The sequence below is a fragment of the Crotalus tigris genome, unplaced genomic scaffold (assembly GCF_016545835.1).
Source record: "Crotalus tigris isolate CLP2741 ecotype Arizona unplaced genomic scaffold, ASM1654583v1 scf7180000017771.5222438, whole genome shotgun sequence".
NCBI lineage: Eukaryota > Metazoa > Chordata > Lepidosauria > Squamata > Viperidae > Crotalus > Crotalus tigris.
The window spans coordinates 3,138,450-3,162,860 of record NW_024096622.1 but is presented as its reverse complement, the minus strand read 5'-3'; the positions used below and the strand labels follow the sequence as shown (position 1 = coordinate 3,162,860).

At 40.1% G+C, this 24,411-nt stretch overlaps 1 protein-coding gene across 1 annotated transcript in view; it reads right to left on the bottom strand.

The window, feature by feature from the left end:
• Positions 1-23,636, bottom strand: part of CNIH3 (cornichon family AMPA receptor auxiliary protein 3) — a 75,406-nt gene extending 51,770 nt beyond the window's left edge. Inside the window, exon 1 of the mRNA XM_039341705.1 lies at positions 22,561-23,636. Within this exon, the coding sequence (XP_039197639.1) occupies positions 22,561-22,641 (81 nt within the window). The 5' untranslated portion in view covers positions 22,642-23,636. The remainder of the gene's footprint in view (positions 1-22,560) is intronic.
• Between the last annotated feature and the right edge of the window lie 775 nt (positions 23,637-24,411).

Here is a 24,411-nt window from a genome sequence, read left to right as displayed (position 1 = left end):
TATTGCTCAATGCGCTTGTTATTTTTTTTAAGTTACATTTACTTTTATGTAAATTTAAATGCCAGTGATTCTGGGTTGTTTAACATAAAATATTAAAAGCATACATCAAATCCACACTATTAAAAACGTTATTTAAAACAAGCCTACTGCTGTCTTCCGAATTCACTTGTAGATAATCCTCTGGAAGAGGAAGTTGCCTCTTACAAGATAAAAGGCTAGGAGACTAGCTCTTCCAGAGAGACGTGCCTACTAATGTTTTCTAGCTCTCTTAAGAACAATTGGCTGAAATAAAGTATAGTGCTGCTTTTGCTTCAAGGCAGAAAGGAACAAGCTTTCTTGCCACCTTCCTCATATGGACAATCAATGTCTGCAATGTAGCACTTTATACGGAGTTCTCTGTGCAAATGCAGATTCTGGAAAATTAAGGTCTTCACCCAGAGTCTCCATTGCAAGAGAGGTACTAGTAGCTGGATCCCTCTCCCTGCTGCCTCCTTGTTTGTTTTAATCTCTCTAACCAGAAAGCCATGGGTTAAATCCACAGGTAGAAGACCTAAGATCACAGCAAACCTTCCTCCCTTGAGTGTCACAAGTTCAAAGCCATCTTAGGAGATCCAGTCTAGCTTGGAGCCTACCTTCTAGCTTGGAAAAAATATGAGCATTTTTACCCAAGAAATTATCAGTTGGGTGATAACAACTTGTACTGACCGGCTCTTCCAATCTATCACTCAAAGAAGAAGAAAGGTCCTTTAAACAGTGCATCTTGTTGATCTTCCATAGATGCAGTGAGAAATTGTTCTTTTTGCCACCCTAAACAATGCAGAGTTGTTAAACTTGAGCTTCTAGCTATATGCAATAATATGAATTTCTCATATACTACCAGGGTTGCTTAAAGTATTCCTTCGTGTGGGTCTTTGGTGGTCCCTGAGCTTGTTTGATTGTTGTTGTTGTTTTGTACACTTTTCATTATCAAACTAGGTGACACTATCAGTGCACATTATATTTCTTTATCTGATTCATTTCCCAGGTCCTCAGAGAACCAAACAGTGGCGCAGGATGGGTGGGAAGAGATCAAGACTCAGCAACCCCAGAAATAAAAACAGGAGTCATCTACAACATACAATGTAAGAACTGCAACAACCACCATATAGGACAAATAGGCAGAAGACTGGCAGAATGCATCCATGAATACCAACTGGCAGTCAAAAGGCATGATGAAAATTCTTTAATTTCAAAACATATACAGTAGACAGATTTAACCATAGTTTCAATTGGGAAAATGTGACAATCCTAGATCAGGCCAAATCCAAAAATGCCAGGGAATTTCTAGATGCCTGGCACTCTGACAAATCAGCCATCAATAGACACATAGACATTACCAACATCTATAGGCTATGGAAAGAGACAATCAACCAGCCCAAAAGAGAAAAAGATTCCAGCACCTCTCCACCAGTAATCAGCACTCAGATCAGCATAGATTAACTCCAAGGTCAACTTCAGACTCCTTCATGGATTACTGCCTTGTCATGGCGAAGGGGCTTGCATAACTCAATGAAGCTATGAGCTATGCCGTGCAGGGCCACCCAAGATGGACAGGTCACAGCAGAGAGTTCTGACAAAATGTCATCCACTGGAGAAGGAAATGGCAACCCACTCCAGTAACTTTGCCATGAAAATCCCATGGACAATACCAAAAGGCAAAAAGATATGACGCTGGAAGATGAGCCCCTCAGGTCGGAAGGTGTCCAATATGCTACTGGGGAAGAGCAGAGGGCTAGTACTAGTAGCACCAGAAAGAGTGAGGCAACTGGTCCAAAGCCGAAAGGGCGCTCAGCTGTTGATGCATCTGGTGGTGAAAGGAAAGTCCGATGCTATAAAGATCTTTTCTCCATAGGAACCTGGAATGTAAGATCCATGAATCAAGGCAAGCTGGATGTGGTCAAACAAAAGATGACAAGACTGAGCATCGACATCTTAGGAATCAGCAAACTAAAATGGACAGGAATGGGTGAATTTAATTCAGAGGACCATCAGGTATACTACTGTGGGCAAGAATCCCTCAGAAAAAATGGAGTAGCCTTCATAGTCAATAAAAGAGTAGGAAAACCAATACTGGGATACAATCCCCAAAATGACAGAATGATCTCAGTGTGAATCCAAGGCAAACCATTCAATATCACAGTAGTCCAAGTCTACGCCCCAACCACTGGTACTGAAGAGGATGAAATTGATCGGTTCTATGAAGCCCTACTGCACCTTATAGAATCAGCACCAAAAATGATGTCCTTATCATCATGGGGGATTGGAATGCTAAAGTTGGAAGCCAAAAGATAACTGGAATAACAGGCAAGTTTGGCCTTGGAGTACAAAATGAAGCAGGGCACAGACTGATAGAATTTTGTCAAGAGAATACGATGGTCATAGCAAACACTCTTCTCCAACAACCCAAGAGACGGTTCTACACATGGACATCACCACACGGTCAACACAGAAATCAGATTGACTATGTACTTTGCAGCCAAAGATGGAGAAGCTCTATACAGTCGGTAAAAACAAGACCAGGAGCTGACTGTGACTCAGATCATGAGCTTCTCATTGCAAAATTTAGGCTTAAATTGAAGAAAGTAGGGAAAAACACTAGGCCACTCAGGTATGAACTAAATCCTATCCCTGATGAATATACAGTAGAGGTGACAAATAGATTTAAGGAATTAGATCTGATAGACAGAGTGCCTGAAGAACAATGGACGGAGGTTCGCAACATTGTACAAGAGGTAGCAACTAAAACCATCCCAAAGAAAAAGAAATGCAAGAAAGCAAAATGGCTGTCTGAGGAAGCTTTGCAAATAGCTGAGGAAAGAAGGAAAGAGAAAGGCAAGGGAGAAAGAGAAAGATATACCCAATTGAATGCAGAATTCGAGAGAATAGCTAGAAGAGATAAGAATGCCCTTTTAAATGAACAGTGCAAAGAAATAGAAGAAAATAATAGAACAGGGAGAACCAGGGATCTCTTCAAGAAAATTGGAGATATGAAGAAACGTTTCATGCAAAATTGGGCATGATAAAGGACCAAAATGGCAGGGACCTAACAGAAGCAGAAGAGATTAAGAAGAGGTGGCAAAATTACACAGAAGAACTATACAAGTATGAGCTTAGTGTCCCTGATAACTACGATGAGGTGGTCACTGACCTCGAGCTAGACATCCTAGGATGTGAAGTGAAATGGGCCTTAGGAAAGCTGAGCAACAACAAAGCTAGTAGTCCAACTGAGCTATTCAAAATCTTAAAAGACGATGCAGTAAAAGTGCTACACTCAATTTGCCAGCAAATTTAGAAAACTCAACAGTGGCCACAGGATAGGAAAAGGTCAGTTTACATTCCAATTCCAAAGAAAGGCAATGCCAAAGAATGTTCAAACTATCGCACCATTGCACTCATTTCACAGTTATGTTTACAATCCTACAAGCTAGACTCTAGCAGTATGTGGATCAAGAACTTCCAGAAGTACAGGCAGGATTTTGAAGAGGAGAGGAACTAGAGATCAAATTGCCAACATACGCTGAATCATGGAGAAAGCTAGGGAGTTCCAGAAAAACATCTATTTCTGCTTCATTGACTATGCTAAAGCCTTTGATTGTATGGATCACAACAAATTGTGGCAAGTTCTTAAAGAGATGTGAGTACCAGACCATCTTATTTGTCTCTTGAGAAACCTATATGTGGGTCAAGAAGCAACAGTGAGAACTGGATACGGAACCATGATTGGTTCAAAATTGGGAAAGGAGTCCGGCAAGGCTGTATTCTGTCGCCCTGCCTATTTAACTTATATGCAGTGCACATCATGAGAAAGGCAGGGCTAGATGAATCAAAAGTTGGAATTAAGATTGCCAGGAGAAATATCAACAACCTAAAATATGTAGATAATACCACCCTAACAACAGAAAGTGAAGAGGAACTAAAGAGCCTCTTGATGTGGATGAAGAAGGAGAGTGCAAAAGTTGGCTTGAAACTCAACATTAAGAAAACCAAGATCATGACATCATGACATCTGGCCCTCTCAATTCCTGGCAAATAGATGGGGAAGAAATGGAGGTAGTGGCAGATTTTTTTTTCCTGGGCTCCAAGATCACCACAGATAGGGACTGCAGCCAAGTAATTAAAAGACGCTTGCTCCTGGGGAGGAATGCTATGGCAAATCTAGACAGCATACTAAAAAGCAGGGACATCACCCTGCCAACAAAAGTACATATAGTCAAGGCCATGGTTTTCCCAGTTGCAATGTATGGCTGTGAAAGTTGGACCATAAGAAAGGCTGACCGCCAAAGAATTGAGGCCTTTGAACTATGGTGCTGGAGAAGACTCCTGTGAGTCCCCTGGACTGAAAGGCGATCAAACCGGTCAGTCCTAGAGGAGATCAACCCTGACTGCTCTTTAGAAGGCCAGATCCTGAAGTTGAAACTCAAGTACTTTGACCACCTAATGAAAAGGAAGGACTCACTGGAGAAGAGCCTAATGCTGGGAAAGATTGAGGGCAATAGAAGAATGGGACGACAGAGAATGAGATGGCTGGATGGAGTCATTGAAGCAGTCGGCATGAGCTTAAATGGTCTCCAGAAGATGGTAGAGGACAGGAAGCCTTGGAGGAACGTTGTCCATGGGGTCACGATTGGTCAGACACGACTTCGTAACTAACAACAACTTCAGACCAACAGTCAAGTAAGCAATATGCCAATCAAGAAACTGCCAAAGAGCCATTAGTAAACAGCTCAGCCAAAGTATTTCACCCAAACAGACAAGTAAGACACCAGAATATAAACTGACAGCAAACTGATGATGTCCCCTAGTAGGATAACGAAACGTCTGCAAGAAAACAAGCAAGCAAGCTCAGAGAGCACCAAGGACCCTTCATTTCAACCCTGAGCTACAAATATTTTTCTTCATGGGAAGAGATCATTCAGGAACAATCCTATCTTGCACCCCACTTACCTCTGTATTCCAGAAGTTAACCAGACATTCAACCAAATTGCCTTTCAGATTGCTGAGAAATCTTCAGGTGCCATGTGGAAAATTTTTGAATTCACCAGGTGCCTGGGAAAGGCCGTCTAAATTAGCCCAACCACTCTGCAGAGGCTACTGAGTTTCTCTGTAAACAAGACCCAGTCTTATATATTTTTTTGCCTCCAAAAGAGGCAGTAGCTCTTATTTTCGGGAGATGTCTTATTTTTTTCCTGAAACCTGCCTTGCCTCACAGTGGCAGCACCAACAGCCCCATCCAGCAGGAGCCCGCATGGCCGCCGGCCCACTTCTGCAGCTGCTTATAGCCACTTGCAGCAGGACACCGTGTGGCCTGCCGCGCCATGCCATTGCTATGAGGTGAGGCTGGTGGGGGAGGGGGTAGAACTGCCCCAAGCACCCCATAGGAACCCAAACACTTTTCACCAGAGGGAGACTGGAAGCTTCGTCTGCTTGCAAATGGGGCACTTGGGAATGGGGCTAATCTCTCTGTTCCCAAGCGCCCCATTTGCAAACAGATGAAGCTTCCAGTCTCCATCATTGCTCTGTTCGGGTGAAAAGTGTTTGAGTGCCTATGGGGCATTTGGAAACGGAGCACTCCATTTCCAAATGCCTCATAGGAGCCCAAATACTTTTCGTCCACATGGAGAAATGACGGAAACTGGAAGCTTCATCGGCTTGAAAATGGGTCACTTGGGAACGGAGCGATTAATCCCATTCCCAAGTGCCCCTTTTGCAACTAGACAAAACTTTCAGTCTCCCTCTGGGCAAAAAGTGTTTGGGTGCCTATGGGGTGTTTGGAAACAGTGTGCTCCATTTCCAAATGCCCCATAGGTGCCCAAACACTTTTCACCTGGATGGAGAAATGATGGAGACTGGAAGCTTCGTCTGCTTGCAAATGGGGCGCTTGGAGATGGAGCAAATCATTCGGTTTCTAAGTGCCCCATTCGCAAGCAGATGAAGCTTCCAGTCTCCTTGTGGGCGAAAAGTGTGCAGGAGTCTGGATCACCTGCCTCCCCCCACCTCTGCCTTCACACTTAGACTTAACTGCACTGTGCCAAGGGACCAATGGGCTGCGGCTGCTGCCAGACACTGTCGGCCCCGCATGCTCGCCGTCACTTGTGCTGGACACATCCAGCCCCCTGGACTTATTTTTGGGGTAGGGCTTATATTGAACCCACCCCAAAAATTCAAGCTAGGGCTTATATCCGGTAGTAGCTCTAAGCTACCAAGAGATCATGTGGAAATTACCGGTATCTCTCTATGACAAGAAACAAATATAAATATTCCTCAATATCAAATTTCTTTTAATGTCCTCCAGTTTATAACGCCAGATGCAATGTCCATCAACTCTGTGGCCTATGATGTCGTGGACAAGCACAAGGAAGGTATGGCAGCCCTAAATTCCCAAACCAAACACAAAAGGAGAAGGAACGTTAAAATCATGCTCAATTTGGGTAAATTCATAACTATTCCAGCATACAGATCAAGCTGGTCAGGAATAGATGCTGTTATGTAACTAGGAGAATACTACAATAGTAGCAACTCCTGTTTCTCTCAATCTCACTTTCACACTCAGCCACTTGCAAAACAGCATTCCTTGCAACAAAAAATATATTTGTAGAAACTCAGTGGTATTTAAGCATGCATAAAGTTAATATAATTATTAGAAAGTAACATTGAAATATCTGCTAGGTGACTCACAACACAAAGAAGTCTGACATTTAAATGAGCATGATTTGAAATTTCACAGAATACAAATCACACATCATTACTTGAATATTCCATTGACATATTGTCCAAGTCAAGCTATAGAACCAAATTTGAAAGTGTACCTATTGACTCCAATTTTAGTTTAATTTTCTCTTTCAGCAAAAGCAGAGGATAAACATTATTATTTTCATGGTGTTGTATAGTATGACTTAAAATCTTACCAGAAATGTATTAATAAGCAAAGAAATAAATTAAAATCAATAAAAATAGACAATGAAGTGAATCAAACAGCTGATTTGTATAATTAAAAAATTCAGTCCAAAAAGTTTGAATAAAAATATCTTTTTTAAAATAAATTTCTGAAAACAAGCAAAAAAAGGGGAAGAAAAGTACCCAAATATTGGAGTAGGCCAGCATGTCATTCTACCAAGAGTGTAAAAGCTACATCTCTCTTGATCTCATAGAACTCTCCAAAAGGAAAGAACCATTAGGAACTGGTTTAGGGAGCAAAAGGGATCCTTTAAACCTTGCATAAACTTAAGATAACCATTACAGGCTTAAAACTTCTAAAGCCAGAGAAAACCAATTTTCTTGCATCTTTTGTTTGGCGGGGTTAAAGAGTGACTGTCCCCTCCATAAAATCCATCAAAGCTATTCAAAATGTATTGTAAACAGGTCTTTGGCTGTAGCTTTTCCCCTTAGGTCAAAAAAAAGAAAGGAAAGGCTGTGATGTTTTCTCTTTAACAGAATGAAAAACTAAAGTACTGAAAAAAAGGATTGTGTCCCAGGGCCTCTACTAATAAATAAAAGAGCTGCAGATTATTTAGGGCACAGGTGTCAAGCTTGCCACGTGATGTGTTGCGACAAATCGCAACTCTTTTGCATTGCTGGTAATGGAGTGGGCGTGGCTTCGGTATGATGAAACTGGCCCGCAGGCTGGCAGTTTGACACCCCTGATTTAGGGAGAAAGGAATTTAACAGTATTCCATGCACAAACATAAAATAAAGAATATTCTTACAGCTCCCTAACCAATATAAGTTGCATATCAATGTATTGTCATATAGTGAAGAGTTTTTCAACCAGTGGTATGGGTACCACCTGTGGTACGTTGGCACCTGGCAGATGAACATCCTAGAAAAGTGGTAGTGGGGGAGGGGAATGAGCTGAACCGGTGGCAGCACCACACAAGCCTGAGCGACAGATGGCTGGAGCTGCAGGGCTGTCACGGCTCAGCGGAAGTGCCAGGATCAGTGCTGCTTTCCAGCTGATCGGCGCTTCTTCAGGGCTATCAGGGATCAGTGGAAGCACCAGGATCAGTGCCAGGCTCCAGATGGAGCTCGGCGTTGATCCTGGTGCTTATGCTGAGCCCTGAAGAAGCACCAATCAGCTGGAAAGCAGCACTGATCCTGGCACTTCTGCTGAACCCAGAAGAAGCGCTGATCAGCTGGAATGTTGCAGCATCTCCAGGGTCTTGTGATTTACATTCAGATGCTTGGCAACTGATTCATATTTACGATGGTCACAGTGTCCCAGGGTCATGTGAAGTGACCAAAATCTGCTGCAACCACCCAGCAGACGGGGGGAATAAAAACCAAACACCCCCCCCACCCCTGCTGCCAATCCTCAACAGAAATGTTCACAAAAATGAAAATCTTGGATAGGAGGAAGAGTGCCGCCAGGCGGGCAGGCAGGTGTCTTGCTCAGCTGTGGCTTGGGGGACACTTTTTTCAGTACCATTGTAACTTCGAACAGTCACTAAGTGAACTGTTGTAAGTCGAGGACTACCTGTACTTTATCACTTTTTTCCTTTTTGGGGGGGGGGTCATCAGGTTTTTGACATCTTGCTAGGCGACTGGTGGTACTTGGATGTTGCCATATCCTAAAAGTGGTACAATGGGTGAAAAGGTTGAAAAGCCCTGATATAGTGCATGGATGTACTATATCCTGCTTACACACAAGTGGAAAAATGAGCAAAATTTCCCAGAAGTTCAAAAAGTCTATTTGGGAATAAACTTCAGCAGGGAGAGAGAAAATCCCCAAATGGGTAATAACTATGTTATATAAATAGCTATGGAATCCAGGCTTTGACAGCAAATGATATGGGGTACCATGAAATGGGACAGTTAACTGATAAATGGAATAAGAATCCTTCATCCTGCCTCCTTTTGTTATATGTTCCACTTCATATTTATCCTTTATTACCAGTTGCAGTAATTGCAAGACAACCTTGCAGTACTATCCTATATATGTCCAATTAAAAATAAATGTTACCAAATTGAGGCTTACTAGCAAATGAATATAGGATTGCAAACTGAAGCACACTAAGCATCCAATCAGAATGTTTTGTGGTGGGACATTTTCCATGTCTCTAAGTCAACGTACCAATTTGTGAACATTATTTTGCTAGGAATCTGGGAAATATTTGTAGTAGATACAGTCAGGGTTTTTTTTCTCATAGAACGCTCAGAATGGAGTTCCGGCACCTTTTTTGGATGGAACCTTATAGGGTAGGCAAGGCGGGTTGTATGACGTGTGTAAGTTCTGGCACATTTTTTTTTTTTTTTAGAAAAAAAGCACTGGGTACAGTAAGCACTTTTTAACATTCTCGTCTGTAAACAGCAGTAATTACTGTATATTGGCATTTGTTCTTTAACTTGATGAAGCCAAAATGATAGAACATGGGTTAAACACCACGTCACAAGATCTTTCTATACTTGCTTTGTGACATTGCAATGTAAATATATGAAGGGCATAGTTTCCCTTGCCATGTTATGATGTATGTTTCATCACTGCCACCTTGCTTCTCAACCCCACACAGATTCCCATAAATAATTAAGAGGACCCCTCTCCAACCCTCTAAAGCTCCAGGAATGCTAGAATTCTTTAATTAGTAGCCTTAGAAGTACTGCATTGCACAATATTGAAAACAGCTTGAAAGAGTCAGAAAAATCAAATGAGAGATACAATGATTTTATATAATTTCTAATAAAGATTAACCACAAGACCAGATGATAAAGCTAATTTAATTATAAAAGTGTTGTTTAAAATAAATATGTTATATTTTCTCATCCTCATGTTTCTTGTTTAAAATGGTAATTATAAAATATTTTTAAATTTACATTGACACAGCAGATAAAAATACAAGAATAATGAAACAAATCACGTTATTGAATTTATTTGCAAATTTAATTTTTTACTTACTATACATCCATATATATAGTCAGAAACTATTACTTTTCTTTAAAAGTAGTTTTTGGGGGTAGCTCTCAGCAGTAAACACTTTTGCTGCTTACAAGGTAAAAGCAGTTGAACAAAATCTGTTGGTTGATATTCAAAACCCATTTACAAAAGACTTCTGTAACAAAAGAGCACCTAAGAGTATAAGAAAATTCATGGTTCATTTCAAATGCAGAATTCAAAGACTTTTGGAACATCTGGAACTATTTTCAGACGAATGCAGAAATCTGCTTATGGTAGAGTTGTTCCCAAGGTTACAAGGAACTTCATATACTACATAATAAGAAGTCATATACATACTTATCATATTTAATAACTTACGGCAAAGCTCCTGTTGCTGGGCTTCAGAAACCCAGATTACCTCTATATAGCAAAGATAATATTTTCTACATATGTTAACTGTCATCTAGTGATTGTTCATATTCTGAAGCCTAGTAATCATACTCCTAATTTCAATACATCTTTTCTGCAGTTACCATTGTAATAATCCTAATTCAGTTGTGTCAAAAATAAGTTGAACCTGTTTGCCTTCATATACAATCCAGTAGATACTGTCTGATGTTTCTATTTTCATTCTGTAGTCAAGCAAATGATACTGGTATCACGAATAAATTATGGCTTACAAACAGTATATAGTAAATAGGAACCATTGTCTTGAATAACAAATAGTTCATTTCAAGATTATAGCCATAAAGTAAAGCTAAACAGGATTATACCATAAAGTTTCAGAAAAATAACATTTCTGAACAAATGATGTACTTATAACATTTTTTAAAAAAAATACTGATTTCTTGCAGCAATAGCAAATAAGGTCTTTCTAAAAAAATGTTTTGTTTTGTTTTGTCTCCATTGAATAACATAAATTTTCAGATATTATTATAGGGACTTGGAAACCAAGTACATGATGTATTAGACAGACAAAATGTTTGAGCCTTCAGTGTTTGGGCCATTAGCTTCATCATGTTGAAAGCTTTTTTTTCTATTGGTCAATATATCATGATTTTTTTTTTACTAAATTTGTGTTTTATTTTCCTCGATAGAGCTCAAGCAATACAGGGTTCTATTTGAATCCAGCTGTGTATCTAATGACTGGAATTGTCCAGATATTAATTGACTTGATGGTATTTCTCCATTAGTTTGGATTTTAAGATCTTCTTCAGTCACCTGATATATTCACTACTAACCTTTTTCTTGACTTCCATGTTTGATGTTGTCTGCATTTGTAATGATTTTCTTTATCCAGACACTTGATATTATTTCCATAGGGCATTTTGATTCCTTCAGTTTTCACTATGTTTCCCCTGGTAATGATAAGGGTGGCACATTTATCCAGACCAAAGTCCACTGCAATATCCTGGCTGTATATGTGAACAGAATTAAGCAGTGATTGTATTTCAGACCCTGTTTTTCCATATAGCTTCAGATCAAATATGTACAGATAATGGGATAGCCACGCAGAGATTTTTGATGCTTGATTGCAAACATCTATTTAACTTTTTTCTCCCAATTTGTTTATTTAACTTTTTTATTTTTATTTCATAAAGTACAATGTAATATGTGTCCTAAGGCATCCTATGCAACTATACAGCCACTCAAAATCTCTGGAAACCAAGCATATACTATAAGCTTACATCATAAATATAAAACCAGTATTTGCATATCTAATTATTGGGAAATAATCTTCAAACTCTTTCTATGTTTTCTAACAATGGATTATTTAACAATAGCATATTAAAATATTATGATGTATAATTTAAAATATTATGATTTATGATATGATTTAGTGCAAATACTACCTCAGAATACAAATAGCTTTTACAGAAACAGGCTGTCAAAGAGAACCTTAACTCAAATAGAGGATTACTTCAAATATTTTTTGGGTATCATCTTCCAAACGCCTATATACGTAAAGAAATATAGTCGAATATATTATGTGGCTGTAATCATTGTGTGATAAAAGTTTCTCTGTTCCCACATTGTTTTAGGCACCACAAGTAGAAGATGAAATTATAAATCCAATTAAGTGTGCATTTATTTTCCTGATTATAAGAATACAGAAAGATGAGCATTTTCCTCTCCCGCACTGCAGTTTTTTAAGGCAGGGAAAAGGTGTGTGGGTGTGGTAATTTCTTAGTCTTCTCTGTACAGAATACAGTTGACTCTGTATGATTCTAACAGCTTTTATTCTTATGATTTGTATGCCAATATTTTGTAATTAAAAGCTGAAATATTACTTAGATCTATAGTAATTTCATCAGATCTTTTCTTGCTTCTGAACTACAACAATGAAAGTAAAGGAAAAGCAATTATTGACATTTAATAAGTTTACCCTATACCCAACATTATGGCATGAGTTTTGTTATTTGCATTCCTGATTAAGATGCTATGTACAATATATACAGTATTTCAGCATGGACAGTGCCATTTTAAAAGGGAGCAAATTGTTCTTTTACTGAAAGTCCTGTCTGCAACGCATCCCATTTTTAGAATTTGAGAAGTAGTTCAACCTCAGTACAGATCTAGTCCAAATTTCTAAAGAATGAAAATAACATCAGGGATGAAATTCATTTCAGTATTGGAACGCTTAATTTGTCAGATAGGCAGTTTAACTGCCAGCCCAGGGGAAAAAGTAGCAATGCAATAAGTTCATGCTTTGGAACTGGTTATGATCTCACCATCACTATCCATGTATCCATGGCACACTCTCACCTAAGGGGCTGTAAGAATAACCTTGGGAGACCGGAGGAAGAGTCAAAGTCTAGACAATGATCAGACAAAACATAACCAACAGAAGGAATTTGGGCATGGAAAGCATCTAAGAAAGATCCCTCCTTAGTTTTCTGGAAAGTACAGATAAGGAGGGAAGAAATGCTTTCAGGCTGTTAATGTGACCTTACATCAGTACACATAGTTTGGGTTTCTTCTGTAGAAGAAGAAGCAGTCAGACGGATGACATCTAATACTCATTTCATTCAACGTCCTAAACTTCTGAATGTATGACACCAAGTTAGCAAGAATAGCCAACACTCCAGAAGATAGGCTTAAGATATAGAAGGATCTTGACAGACTTGAACATTGGGCATTATCTAACAAAATGAAATTCAATGGTGAAAAAAGGTTCTACATTTAGGCAGGAAAAATGAAATGCACAGGTACAGTATATAGATGGTACCTTGCTCAACAGGAGTAATTGTGAGAGGGATCTCAGAGTCCTAGTGTACAATCATTTAAATATGAGCCAGCAGTGTGCCGCAGCTGCCAAAAAAGCCAACACAATGCTAGGCTCATATTTATCACACAATGATTACATTGATCAAGATCACGTGAAGTGTTAATACCACTTTATAATGTCTTGATAAGACCACACTTGGAATACTGCATCCAGTTTTGGTTGTCACAATATAAAAAAGATGTGGAGACTATAGAAAGAGTACAGAGAAGAGCAACAGAGACGATTAGGGGACTGGAGACTAAAACATATAAAGTAATAGTTGCAGGACTTCTGGTTTTTGTGCCGTAGCATGCCCATGGGATTGCTGTGCTCCACACCTGATTTTGTCCTGCCAGACCCTAAATTTTTTTATTATTATTATTAAAATTTATAGACCGCCCTACTCCCGCAGGACTCCGGGCGGTTAACAATAAAAACACAGCATTACATGACAAAACAAACAATACAATAACATTCATCCAGGGGTCAGATTTTATAAACCCCAGGCCTGCCGGAAAAGCCAGGTCTTAAGCAGCTTGCGGAAAACCAACAGGGTGGGAGCAGTCCTAATCTCCGAGGGGAGCTGATTCCAAGACGTGGGCGCCATCACAGAGAAAGCCCTCCCCCGCGGCCCCGCCAAATGGCACTGCTTGGCCGACAGGACCTGAAGGAGGCCCAGCCTGTGGGATCTAACCGGACGAAGGGAACTATGAGGTAGTAGGTGGTCTCGCGAATAACCTGGCCCTGAGCCATATAGAGCTTTAAAGGTAATAACCAACACCTTGAATTGGACCCGGAGACCAATAGGCAAGTGGAGCTCGCAGAGGATAGGTGTAACGTGGGTGTACCGAGGAGCACCCACTATCACTCGCGCGGCTGCATTCTGGACCAACTGTAGTCTCCGAATACTTTTCAAGGATAGCTCCATGTAGAGCGTGTTGCAGTAGTCCAGATGGGATGGGTCTGAAGTTGCCCCAGAGAGGCGGTGAAGAAAGAGGGGTGCCCCGATGATCACGGAACGTTGGAGGTTATTCTGTTTGATCCCGGGAAAGCCCTGTAAACCAACAGGAGAAAGGCTAGCTGCACACCAGCGTCTAGCCCAAGCTACTTGCAGCTGAAGTCCAAGAGCACAAACCAGAACAACGGTGAACAGCGTGCTTGGAACTGGTGAGACTATCAATCTTCTCTCCTCTACTCTGTAACTAAGTCCTTTGGAAAGATCCCCAAAGTAAGAAAACCTCCGAAAGTGAAGGGAGGGGACTACACCCCCACTCCCTCATAAAAGGAAGCAGTGAATTAATCTTTAAAGGGGAAAGAAATATATTGAAATCAGAGTTAAAATACTACAGTCTGGATAAATCTAGAAATTAAAAAATAATTGCTAAGATTATACCTTAAAGGGTTTTGATGAAATTAAAAAAATAATAATAAATAATAATTTTTTGTCTGAAAAGGCTGGAAAATAAACAACTGACACCTAGTGGAGAATTAGAGCATAGAACATTAACAACACTGACTCAGAAATTGGCAAGACACCCAGAAACAAAGAATAATCTGTTCCTTTGAACTTTAATAACCCCCAGAAGACAGCTGGTGGAAACAAAAAAAGAATACATACTGGGCAAGCCATAATGTTAAAAAGTATCTGAAGGAAAAGAAATACTGTGACTGTTGTCTAAACTCAAGAATTGTTTACAGGAAAAGAAAAACTTTTAGGAGGGAATTTACAGGAAGGATCAAGGTGACTAAATATACTGAACTGCAATTTTGACTGGTTGACAACTGATCTCCGAATAAAAGAACTGTTATAACATATTGATTTTACTGATGTCTTGACAATTGGAAATACAGTGAATTATAAAAACTATATATAAAGATAAGAACTATAAAAAATTGGGCTGTTTGGATTCTGACTTTGGTAGGTTTGACACAGCTAATTATAGAGACTATGGCACTGATGAAGGACCATTTGAAAGGGGGAGACAACATGGATATTGCATAATTATCAAAAAATGACAGAAAACTACATTTAATACTTACTCCTGAAGGATCTAGCCTGGAATATGAAAGACCTCCAGGAGCTACATTTCAAGACAAGACAAAAACTTTCCAGGATGAAATGTATGTAATGCTACAATGGATACAAATGACAATAGCTTTAAACCACAAGGAGATCAAAATCAACTTTGACGACATAAATGAGCACATTTCTAATCTAAACCCACAATCAAAAAACACTCAGAAAATGATAGTAAAGAATGAAAAAACAAATCAGATAACAGAACATAAACTAAAAGAAAATGACAATCAGTGAAGCTACAAATGAAGAGAATTATAATTTAACACAAACAGAAAAAATCAAAGACTTGGACATAACAACAAAAATGGAAAAGATTATGATAAGTTGCAGCTTTTAAAAGTCATAAAAGTATAAAAAAGATTTAACATCTCTGTACTTGCTACATATTCAGAAATATGCTTCCAGAGACATATTCAGGTTATGCTAAATCTGTATGTTTAACACTCTTAATATCAGTCTGGTACACAATCCTAGTAGCAAATTAAGAACTAACAGGATACACAGTTCAAACAAATGAATGCTGGAACTTATTTTGCAGGTTTATTTCTTTACTTCTGATTCAATGCTGCTTCATGTTATAGCAGGGGTCCCCAACCCCCAGTCCATGGACCAGTACCGGGTTGTGACATGCCAGCAATCAGGCCGCACAAACAAGCAAAGCCCCATCCGCGAGATGCAGGCAGCATACAAAACCACGCACCCTCCTGTCCATGGAAAAACCTCTCTCCACGGAACCAGTCCCTGGTGCCCAAAAGGTTGGGGACCTCTATTTTAGAGGATAAAATTAAAAACTGCCAAACAAGAAAGATTGTGTTTTGAAGAAAAATGCACATAACGTGTGGAAGAGAAAGTAATGTATTTGAACAGAAATACCAATTTCTCTTATTGTATAATTAATTGTATCACACTGTAGGAGAGTCACATACACATAACAAATCATAGAAGTTACTCATCATAATAGAAGTAGTCCTTGACTTATGAACATAAGTGGGACCGAAACCTTGGTGATTGACTGAAGAGGTTGTTATGCAAGAGGTCATGTGACTGCTTTGCTCAACTATCGCATTCTTAGTGCTCCCAAGAGCAGTCATTAAATGATGTTGCAGGTCGTTAAGCAGGCAGAATCCCAAGGAAGGAGTGTGAAATGCCTCAAAGGCTGGGGAAAATCCTGGAAGACCTGGCATAAGTTGCATGCTACTCTCAGAACTGAAAATTCTTCTCACCAAAATCCAAGCAGGTTTTCCAGCCCCTGGACACTAACATGTAACTTGCACTGGGGGCCCCACTGACTCTCCCACTCTCCTGAGGCACCCTGAGCTCCTTACATTATTGCATTGCCTCTCTGCTCAGAGGATGAAAATTCTGCTTGCATTTCAGCTCCCTCTTGTCTTGGGGACTGAGTGAAAGAGCTCCCTGCTGAAGGATTTCAGTTCTGTGCAAGCAGGCATGAAGGATTTCAGCACCGTGCAAGCAGGCTCAGAGTTATAATCCTTTGGCAGGAAGCTCTTTTAGCCAGCCCTCAGAGACGAAAGGGGCTAGTGGCAGCAGCTTGCAACCATTGATTTTCTGGGGAAACTGTTAAAGAAATTTGCAAATGGTGAGCATATTATGGGACGCTTACCAAGCAATTGTAAGCAAACAGGTTGCCAAGCGCCCAGATCACAATCACATGACTGCATGAGGAGGGAGGCTTTGTGACATTTTGCAATGGTCAGGAGTGCTTTACAAGCTATAAAGGCTGTAAAGCACCCTTTACAAAGCTGCTGTTAATTCAAACTGTTGTTAAGAAAACGATCATTAAGTCGAGGACTACCTGTAATGGGAAAGGGATATGTTTATGCTACAGTATAGAAGTGTAATTGGAATGTGTTAAAAGCTCAGAGGAGACAAGGAATTTGAAAGTAGAAGAATTGAAGAGAATTTCAAAAATTAGGATAAATGGACAGGTAACAAATTAGGACATGTTGTTGTTGTTGTTAATTGCGAAGTCGTGTCCGACCCATCGCGACCCCATGGACAACGTTCCTCCAGGTCTTCCTGTCTTCTACCATCTTCTGGAGTCCATTTAAATTCACACCTACTGCTTCAGTGACTCCATCCAGCCATCTCATTCTCTGTCGTCCCCTTCTTCTATTGCCCTCAATCTTTCCCAGCATTAGGACCCTTCTCCAGTGAGTCCTTCCTTCTCATTAGGTGGCCAAAGTATTTGAGTTTCAACTTCAGGATCTGGCCTTCTAAAGAGCAGTCGGGGTTGATCTCTTCTAGGACTGACCGGTTTGAACGCCTTGCAGTCCAAGGGACTCGCAGGAGTCTTCTCCAGCACCATAGTTCAAAGGCCTCAATTCTTTTGCGCTCAGCCTTTCTTATGGTCCAACTTTCACAGCCATACATTGCAACTGGGAAAACCATGGCCTGGACTATACGCACTTTTGTTGGCAGGGTGATATCTCTGCTTTTTAGAATGCTGTCTAGATTTGCCATAGCTTTCCTCCCCAGGAGCAAGCGTCTTTTAATTTCTTGGCTGCAGTCCCCATCTGAGGTAATTTTTGAGCCCAGAAAAATAAAATCTGTCACTACCTCCATTTTTTCCCCAAATTAGGACATACAGCATTGCAAAACAAAGTTTAGGTTCTCTATGTTATTTAAATTATGCCTCCATACTTAAAGCTCTCTCTCTCTCTCTCTCTCTCTCTCTCTCCCTCCCTCCCTCCCTCCCTCCCTCCCTCCCTCTCCCTCTGCCTCTCCCTCTCCCTCTCCCTCTCACACACAGAGCCTATATAATTATAAGCTGTCTAAAGTGCCATTTATTTCAAAAATACTTCTTTGCTTTGGTCCTGCATATATAAACTAATATTTGCCTTAAAGCAGAACATATCGCCATTCACAGCACATGCATCAATTTTTTATAAAACTATATTTATAAGGTCTAAGTGCAGTGTTTTAATTGCTATTGTCTGGTATTTATGGATGACAGTATGAGTTTAATTGGGTCATTATAGTCCATATCTATAATTATTCTATGAGATCTTGCATACTGTCTCATTAGTACTAAAATTCAACTATAAATGGGGGGGGGGGTAGAAGTCAGGCAACACAGTACTAAAGAAAATTACTTAAAGCAAAGTGTTTACTTTGTTTCAGTTATCCCCATTTGAACAAGCAAATTATTTCAAGAGCACATTGATGTGTTTAAAATGTTATTCTGTACTATTCAGATGTCAGAATGGTCATACACTCATAGAATCTTTTTCAGAGCAATCCAAAAGCAGTAAGGGAATATCTGCCTCATTATAAATTACATTATAAAACAAGTTTTCACTTTAAGAATTTATTTAGTGTTCCTACATTTTTACCTATTGTTCTCTAGCAATGTGCTTGCTTCTCCTTGGTAGCACACATGAACCAAATGGAGATCAAGCAAGTGGATCTTCAAACTCTAGAACGCCTATTAAGAACACATCTTTCAACTATAAAGTTCTTACAGTTCTCTTTTTGCTTACTTTCCACGATGCTTGTGTCTTTTCTATTATATCCAGCTTTCATTCCCACAGATACTGTATAGTGGCATTTTGTAGCATTCAGTTATTATAGTTACTTCCTTGACTGTAAGAAAAATTCAGTAGCTAAAAGAGGCAGAGCTTTTTTGTCATTCAAATTCCCTGAACTGCTATAATAGAAAACAAAATAGAATGGCTTCATTTGTAGGTCACTATACCCTTCCTATCATCAAAAGGAGAAATCTGTGTAGAGCCTACATTAATCTACTAGAATAGATGGATATATATCCCACTAACTCTTGGTTACATTTTTACTATTTCAAGCAATTCCTAATTTCTTATCTGTCGTATGTTTGCTCCTTTCCCCTTTACCCTCTGGAGATGACTTGAAGTATTTCAATATCTCAGATAGGATAATGAGTAAAAATATTGTATTAAATAAATGATTTCCTGCCTTTAAATAATAAAGTTTGCTTTGAATCAAGCATGATACCTGGAGATTACAGTACAGTATATGTAATTTGCTTGGCAACCAAGTCTACATTCTTGAGATTTCCAATAATCACTCATCCAAGAACTAATCAGATCTAACCCTGCTTCACTTTTTAAGACCAGCCAAAGTTGGCTATATCTACACATCCATACGTATTTCTTGCCAACAATATTAAAATAATTTTCCACTGCTTCCTTTCAGGATTGGCCTATCCTTACTTAGAAGTTAGTGGGTTTTTTTTAATTTGTCGAAGTCTTTAGGCACAATTGATATAGCCCTGGTGGCGCAGTAGTTGGAATGCAATACTGCAGACTAACTCTATCCACAGCCAGGAGTTCAGTCCTCATGGACTCGTTGACTCAATCTTCCATCCTTCCAAAGTTGGTAAAATAAAGACCCAGGTTCTTGGAGGCAATATGCTGACATAAACTGCTCAGAGAATGCTGTAAAACACTATGGTATATAAATCTAAGTGCTATTACTTCTGTCACCTGCTTTTCCAAATCTGCGGTTTTATAGTTTTTCATTTTCAGTAGTAAACGTGAAATTGAAACTTCTGTCTAAAATTTTGAGTAGGCAATTGCTATTGAGTATGCTGAAGTATAATAGATCGTGCTTAAAGCAGAAATTAAAATATCATGACTTGATATTTGGGGACATGTTCCAATATACTTACAATGGAAGAGTATAGAATTTTAGAAAAATAAGATTGGTCTCTGTTATGATTTTACTTTCAAATAAAATGATTTTTTTAAAAAGATATTGTTTATTCTGAGAATTCTGCAGCAATGCTAGAATTGGCAAAGGCAGAACATACTCAGCCTACCCACTGCTTGTATCAATTGTCAGAACAAGATGTTCCTATTCAAAGATATTTATAGGACTTAACCAACATGTCAGTCAGAACACATAAATGCTTACTGTATGTGATAACATAAAGCAAGTACATTTAGTATTTAGTCATTTCCTGATATGAAGAGCACCTTGTCCAACTTTCTATGTGAAAATAACAGTTGGCAGATAGCTAATTAAGAAATTGTTAATTACAATCACATTAAATAAGATAAAAGTGGAATGGATGCAGTTTAGAACGTTTTGAGGAGAAACACCACTACAATGACAACCTAAGAGCTATTAACCTAATTAGCAATGTAAGTCAGCCATAAGTAAGCCGACTTACATCCAGCAGGAAGGAGAAAAGGCAATGTGATACCATATTCAAAATAACAACAGTGTTTTATTTTCAGTAGTCTCTTGATAAATCTGAGTGGGCCTGATAATCCACACAGTCTTCTAAATGATAGTAGTAATGTGTTCAATAATGATGGAGAAAGAACAATGTATCACACTTTTTTAGCTAGCACAATAGACATCAAACTAACTTCTCCTCATTTTGGAATTCAGAGGGGGAGAGAGAGCAGACCTTCAAGACTATAGTAAAAGACTATTTTACTGATTGATGAGAATGTTTATAAATACGTTTATAAATGCCTTAAGCAGGTGGTTGGACTAGAAAACCCCCAAGGTCTCTTCCAACTCTATTATTCTACGATTTGGCCCTTTCTCTTTAAGCAGACTTGTTTGAAGAGCCTCAAAAATTCAACTCTGGATAAGGTATTGTGAAGACATCCAAATTACCTTGACTGTTCAGTAACCATACCTTAAGGCCCTAATGCCCACTTTGAAATGAGAAAGAAAATATGAAGCCTGCACTAGAAGCATAAGAGAAGAAGAAAGGGGAATTGTTCTAGGTAATAACTGTTCTAGTGTGACTACAAAGCTCACCAAAATGTGTTTATTTATAAATAAGGGGTTGTTTCTTCACAAATACATGGCACAACATAGGAGAACAAACCCATCAAGACAGGATTCAGCAATTGATCTGCATCTGAAAGACAAAGGTCACTTTTTTGAAGACAGCAAAGTTCACATTCTGGACAGAGAGGACCGCTAATTTGAAAGAGGGGTCAAAGAATGTTAAAATTGAATAGCCCTCTCTCAACAGAGGGGGAGGGATATCACATTACCTATCTCCTGTCTATGACCTAGTCCTTTCAGCAGTCCCAAGAAGGCTCCACACTCATTTGCACTCTGATTTAGGTGAATTTGAACTTACAGATAAACCCCCAAGTGACCTCAATGACTCTCAGAGTGCTAATGACCAGATGACTGCAAAGAATATAAATCCTTCCATTCCCCACCATTCAGTCAAAACTGAGAAAGCTTCTTGGATGAGAAGTGAAACATTTTCAAAGAAAAAAACCAAGAAAGTTCAGTTGCCTTTTGGAAAAGCACTTTTGGGGCAACCATGACATGGATGATTGAGAATCTCCATAGACATACTAAGAATGAATTTGTGACAAGTATAGTAGGATCACATGTAGCCTTTCATGCCAAAGTGTGTACTCAAATAAAAAGGAACCATGCCCTTCCAGCATTTGCATGCACATGACAAGGAGAAAATTCTATGCACATCTATGTGTCCATGCTCGTTCATGCTTCTGTTGTTCCAAATCAATACACAACCACTTAGATAGTGCAACTAGGATGCACTCTCTCATTGCCTGCTCTCATTTACTGAATAGGAGAGTGTGTCCTGAACTTGTAGCTGAAAACTGAGCTCCTTCACTGAAAAACATTTTTTGCAAGAGTCCTATAATTTCTAACTGATCTATCTCATGCTTGAGTTGTCTGGCAATTAAAAGATTCCAGTTTGGTCAGATCCCATAATGATCTCCCAGACATATAACTATTACATGTGAATGAAGTTCTGCATCCAGTTCTAATCACCACAATATAAAAAAGATGTTGAGACTCTGGAAAGAGTGCAGAGAAGAGCAATAAAAATAATTAGGTGACTGGAGGCTAAACCATACAAAGAACGGTTACAGGAATTGGCTATGTCTAATATAATGAAAAGAAGGGCTAGGGATGACATGATAGCACTGCTCCAATATTTGGGGGCTTCTACAAAGACGGGGAGGTCAAACTATTTTCCAAAGCAACAAAAAGACAAGAAAGATTGGAAATTAACCAAGGAGAGAAGCAACCTAGAACTAAGAAAAAAATTCCTATGGGTGAGAGCAATCAACCAATGGAATAGCTTTCCTTCAGAAGTTGTGGGTGCTCCATCACTGGAGGCTTTAAAAAAGAGACTGGACAATCATTTCTCTAAAAGAGTATAGGATCTCCTGCTCGAGCAAGGAATTGGACTAGAAGACCTCCGAGGTCCCTTCCAACTCTTACTGTTCTATGTTCTAAGTGTGAAGGAATGTTAAATGAATGGACTGGGGGAACTTGTAGAAAGGATCTACTCACATGCCAGATGGCGAAGAAAATCAAAGCAGCGCACAATACCAGGGAGAGCATGTAGCAGAAAGCAGCAAATGTGAAGGCCATGGCGGGACCAGGAGTAGAAGAAGAACCTCGTGGAAGTGGCACGCCTCCAACCTAGTTTTGGGAAGCAAAGCGATTCTCGAAGCAAGGTGCGAAGAGCTTCTTGTTTTCCAGTGAAAGGAGGGCTCAGGACACATTTGCTTCGCAAAACTGTCCTTATCGGAGCACCACACGGTCCGGTTAGACGTACCCCGGCATAGTTCGGGCTTTTGCCTTTCTCTGTTAAATCTTCCGATAGGCAGCACATGAAAATAGGACACCTCCAGCAATACTCCGGATCCAAATGGGCGACACTTCGAAACCATCCAAGACGAACTCACAGTGATAAAGAAATGGGGCGGGGTGATTCAGAAAGCGACCCCAAAGCAAATTCTCCCCAAAGGAACACAAATGGCCTCGGGAGCGGGAAGGTCCCGAGCACCGAATTTCTCCGAACCCGTGAGGGGAGCCGGGCGAAAAGGCGACTGGAGCGGCGGAAAACCGGTCCGCTCGTGGCTTTTATCTCCCGGAAGGAGCGCGCGCATTCTCCCCCGTGTGAGGAGCCTCTGGCAGGGGAAGAGCAGCGGCTCCCCTGTCCACCTTTTCTCCTTCAGCAGAAGTTCCTTTGTTCGACATTCACGAGGCGAAGAGGTTCAGTGGCGTCATCCTCCCCCCCATTATCGCCTAAGCGACGGACACGACGAAAAGGGAGGGGTGGGGGCGAAGAGGGACTTCTCATCTTCCCCGCAACCGGCAGCGGGTGCCCGTCTGTTTGGCAAGAAAGCAGGAAAACCGTCCACCTGCTGCTCCCCTGATGCGTGACCCTGGTTCTCACGCCTCTCCGAAGGAGCAGCTCCTCGCCTCCCACCTGCAGCGGCACAGGTGGAGGCGCCGTAAAGAGTAGCCTGGCCCCGTTCGCGTCCCTTCCAGTTGGGCGCCTCTTCTCGGAAGTCCGAAAGAAGCAACAAGGGTTTCCAGACGAGTCTCCGCTTGCGAGTCCGCTCGTTCTCTTCCTGAGGAGCGAAACTTACCCCGTGTCCTCCTAGCGGGGCTCGCGCACTTTCTCTCGGGCACACGGATTGGAAAACTACGCCAGCCTAGACGGGTTTCTCAGCCAAGTTAACTGTTGATAAAGGCTCTCCGTTTCTACCTACTCGAGGCCATCTGCCGCAGTTTCTCGTTCAGAAAAGGAAACGGGGGATCACAAGGGCAGGGTGGATTGAAATGATGTTTCACACATCCTTCTTGGCAGGCAAGAGATAAGTGAGAACTGGCTTTTTGTGAAGGCTGCTCTGTTCCTCCATGGAAAATCTTTTGGTAGGCAAAACAATGTCAAGACCCACTAAGGCTGGTGTGGAATAAGACATCTTAACATTTTATTTTATTGAGACTCTGTTTTTCGCGTTTTTAGGACCTTGGTTGCTTTTTTTTTGTTTTTAGATTTTATTATAGTTGATTGCCTTTTGCTAAGTACATTAAATAATGAAGAAAGCAGTTCCATTGCACATCTTACCGATCCTAATACACTTTGTATTGTGATTTCAGTAAAAGTAGATTTTATTAAATTATTTAGTATTTATTCATCTTATTGCTAGCAATCTTTTGTTTTTTTAAACTTTCAGAAATACAGTCATGGAAAAGGATCTGTCACATAGAATGCTCAACTTTGCTTGGATCCACTACATTCAATGTATATCTTTGTCATCTAACGTTCATCTTTGGGCTTCCCAAAATACTGATGCCCCCAAATCTTTTTCAAACTCGAAACAGATCTTCATAAATGTTTGTCTACTT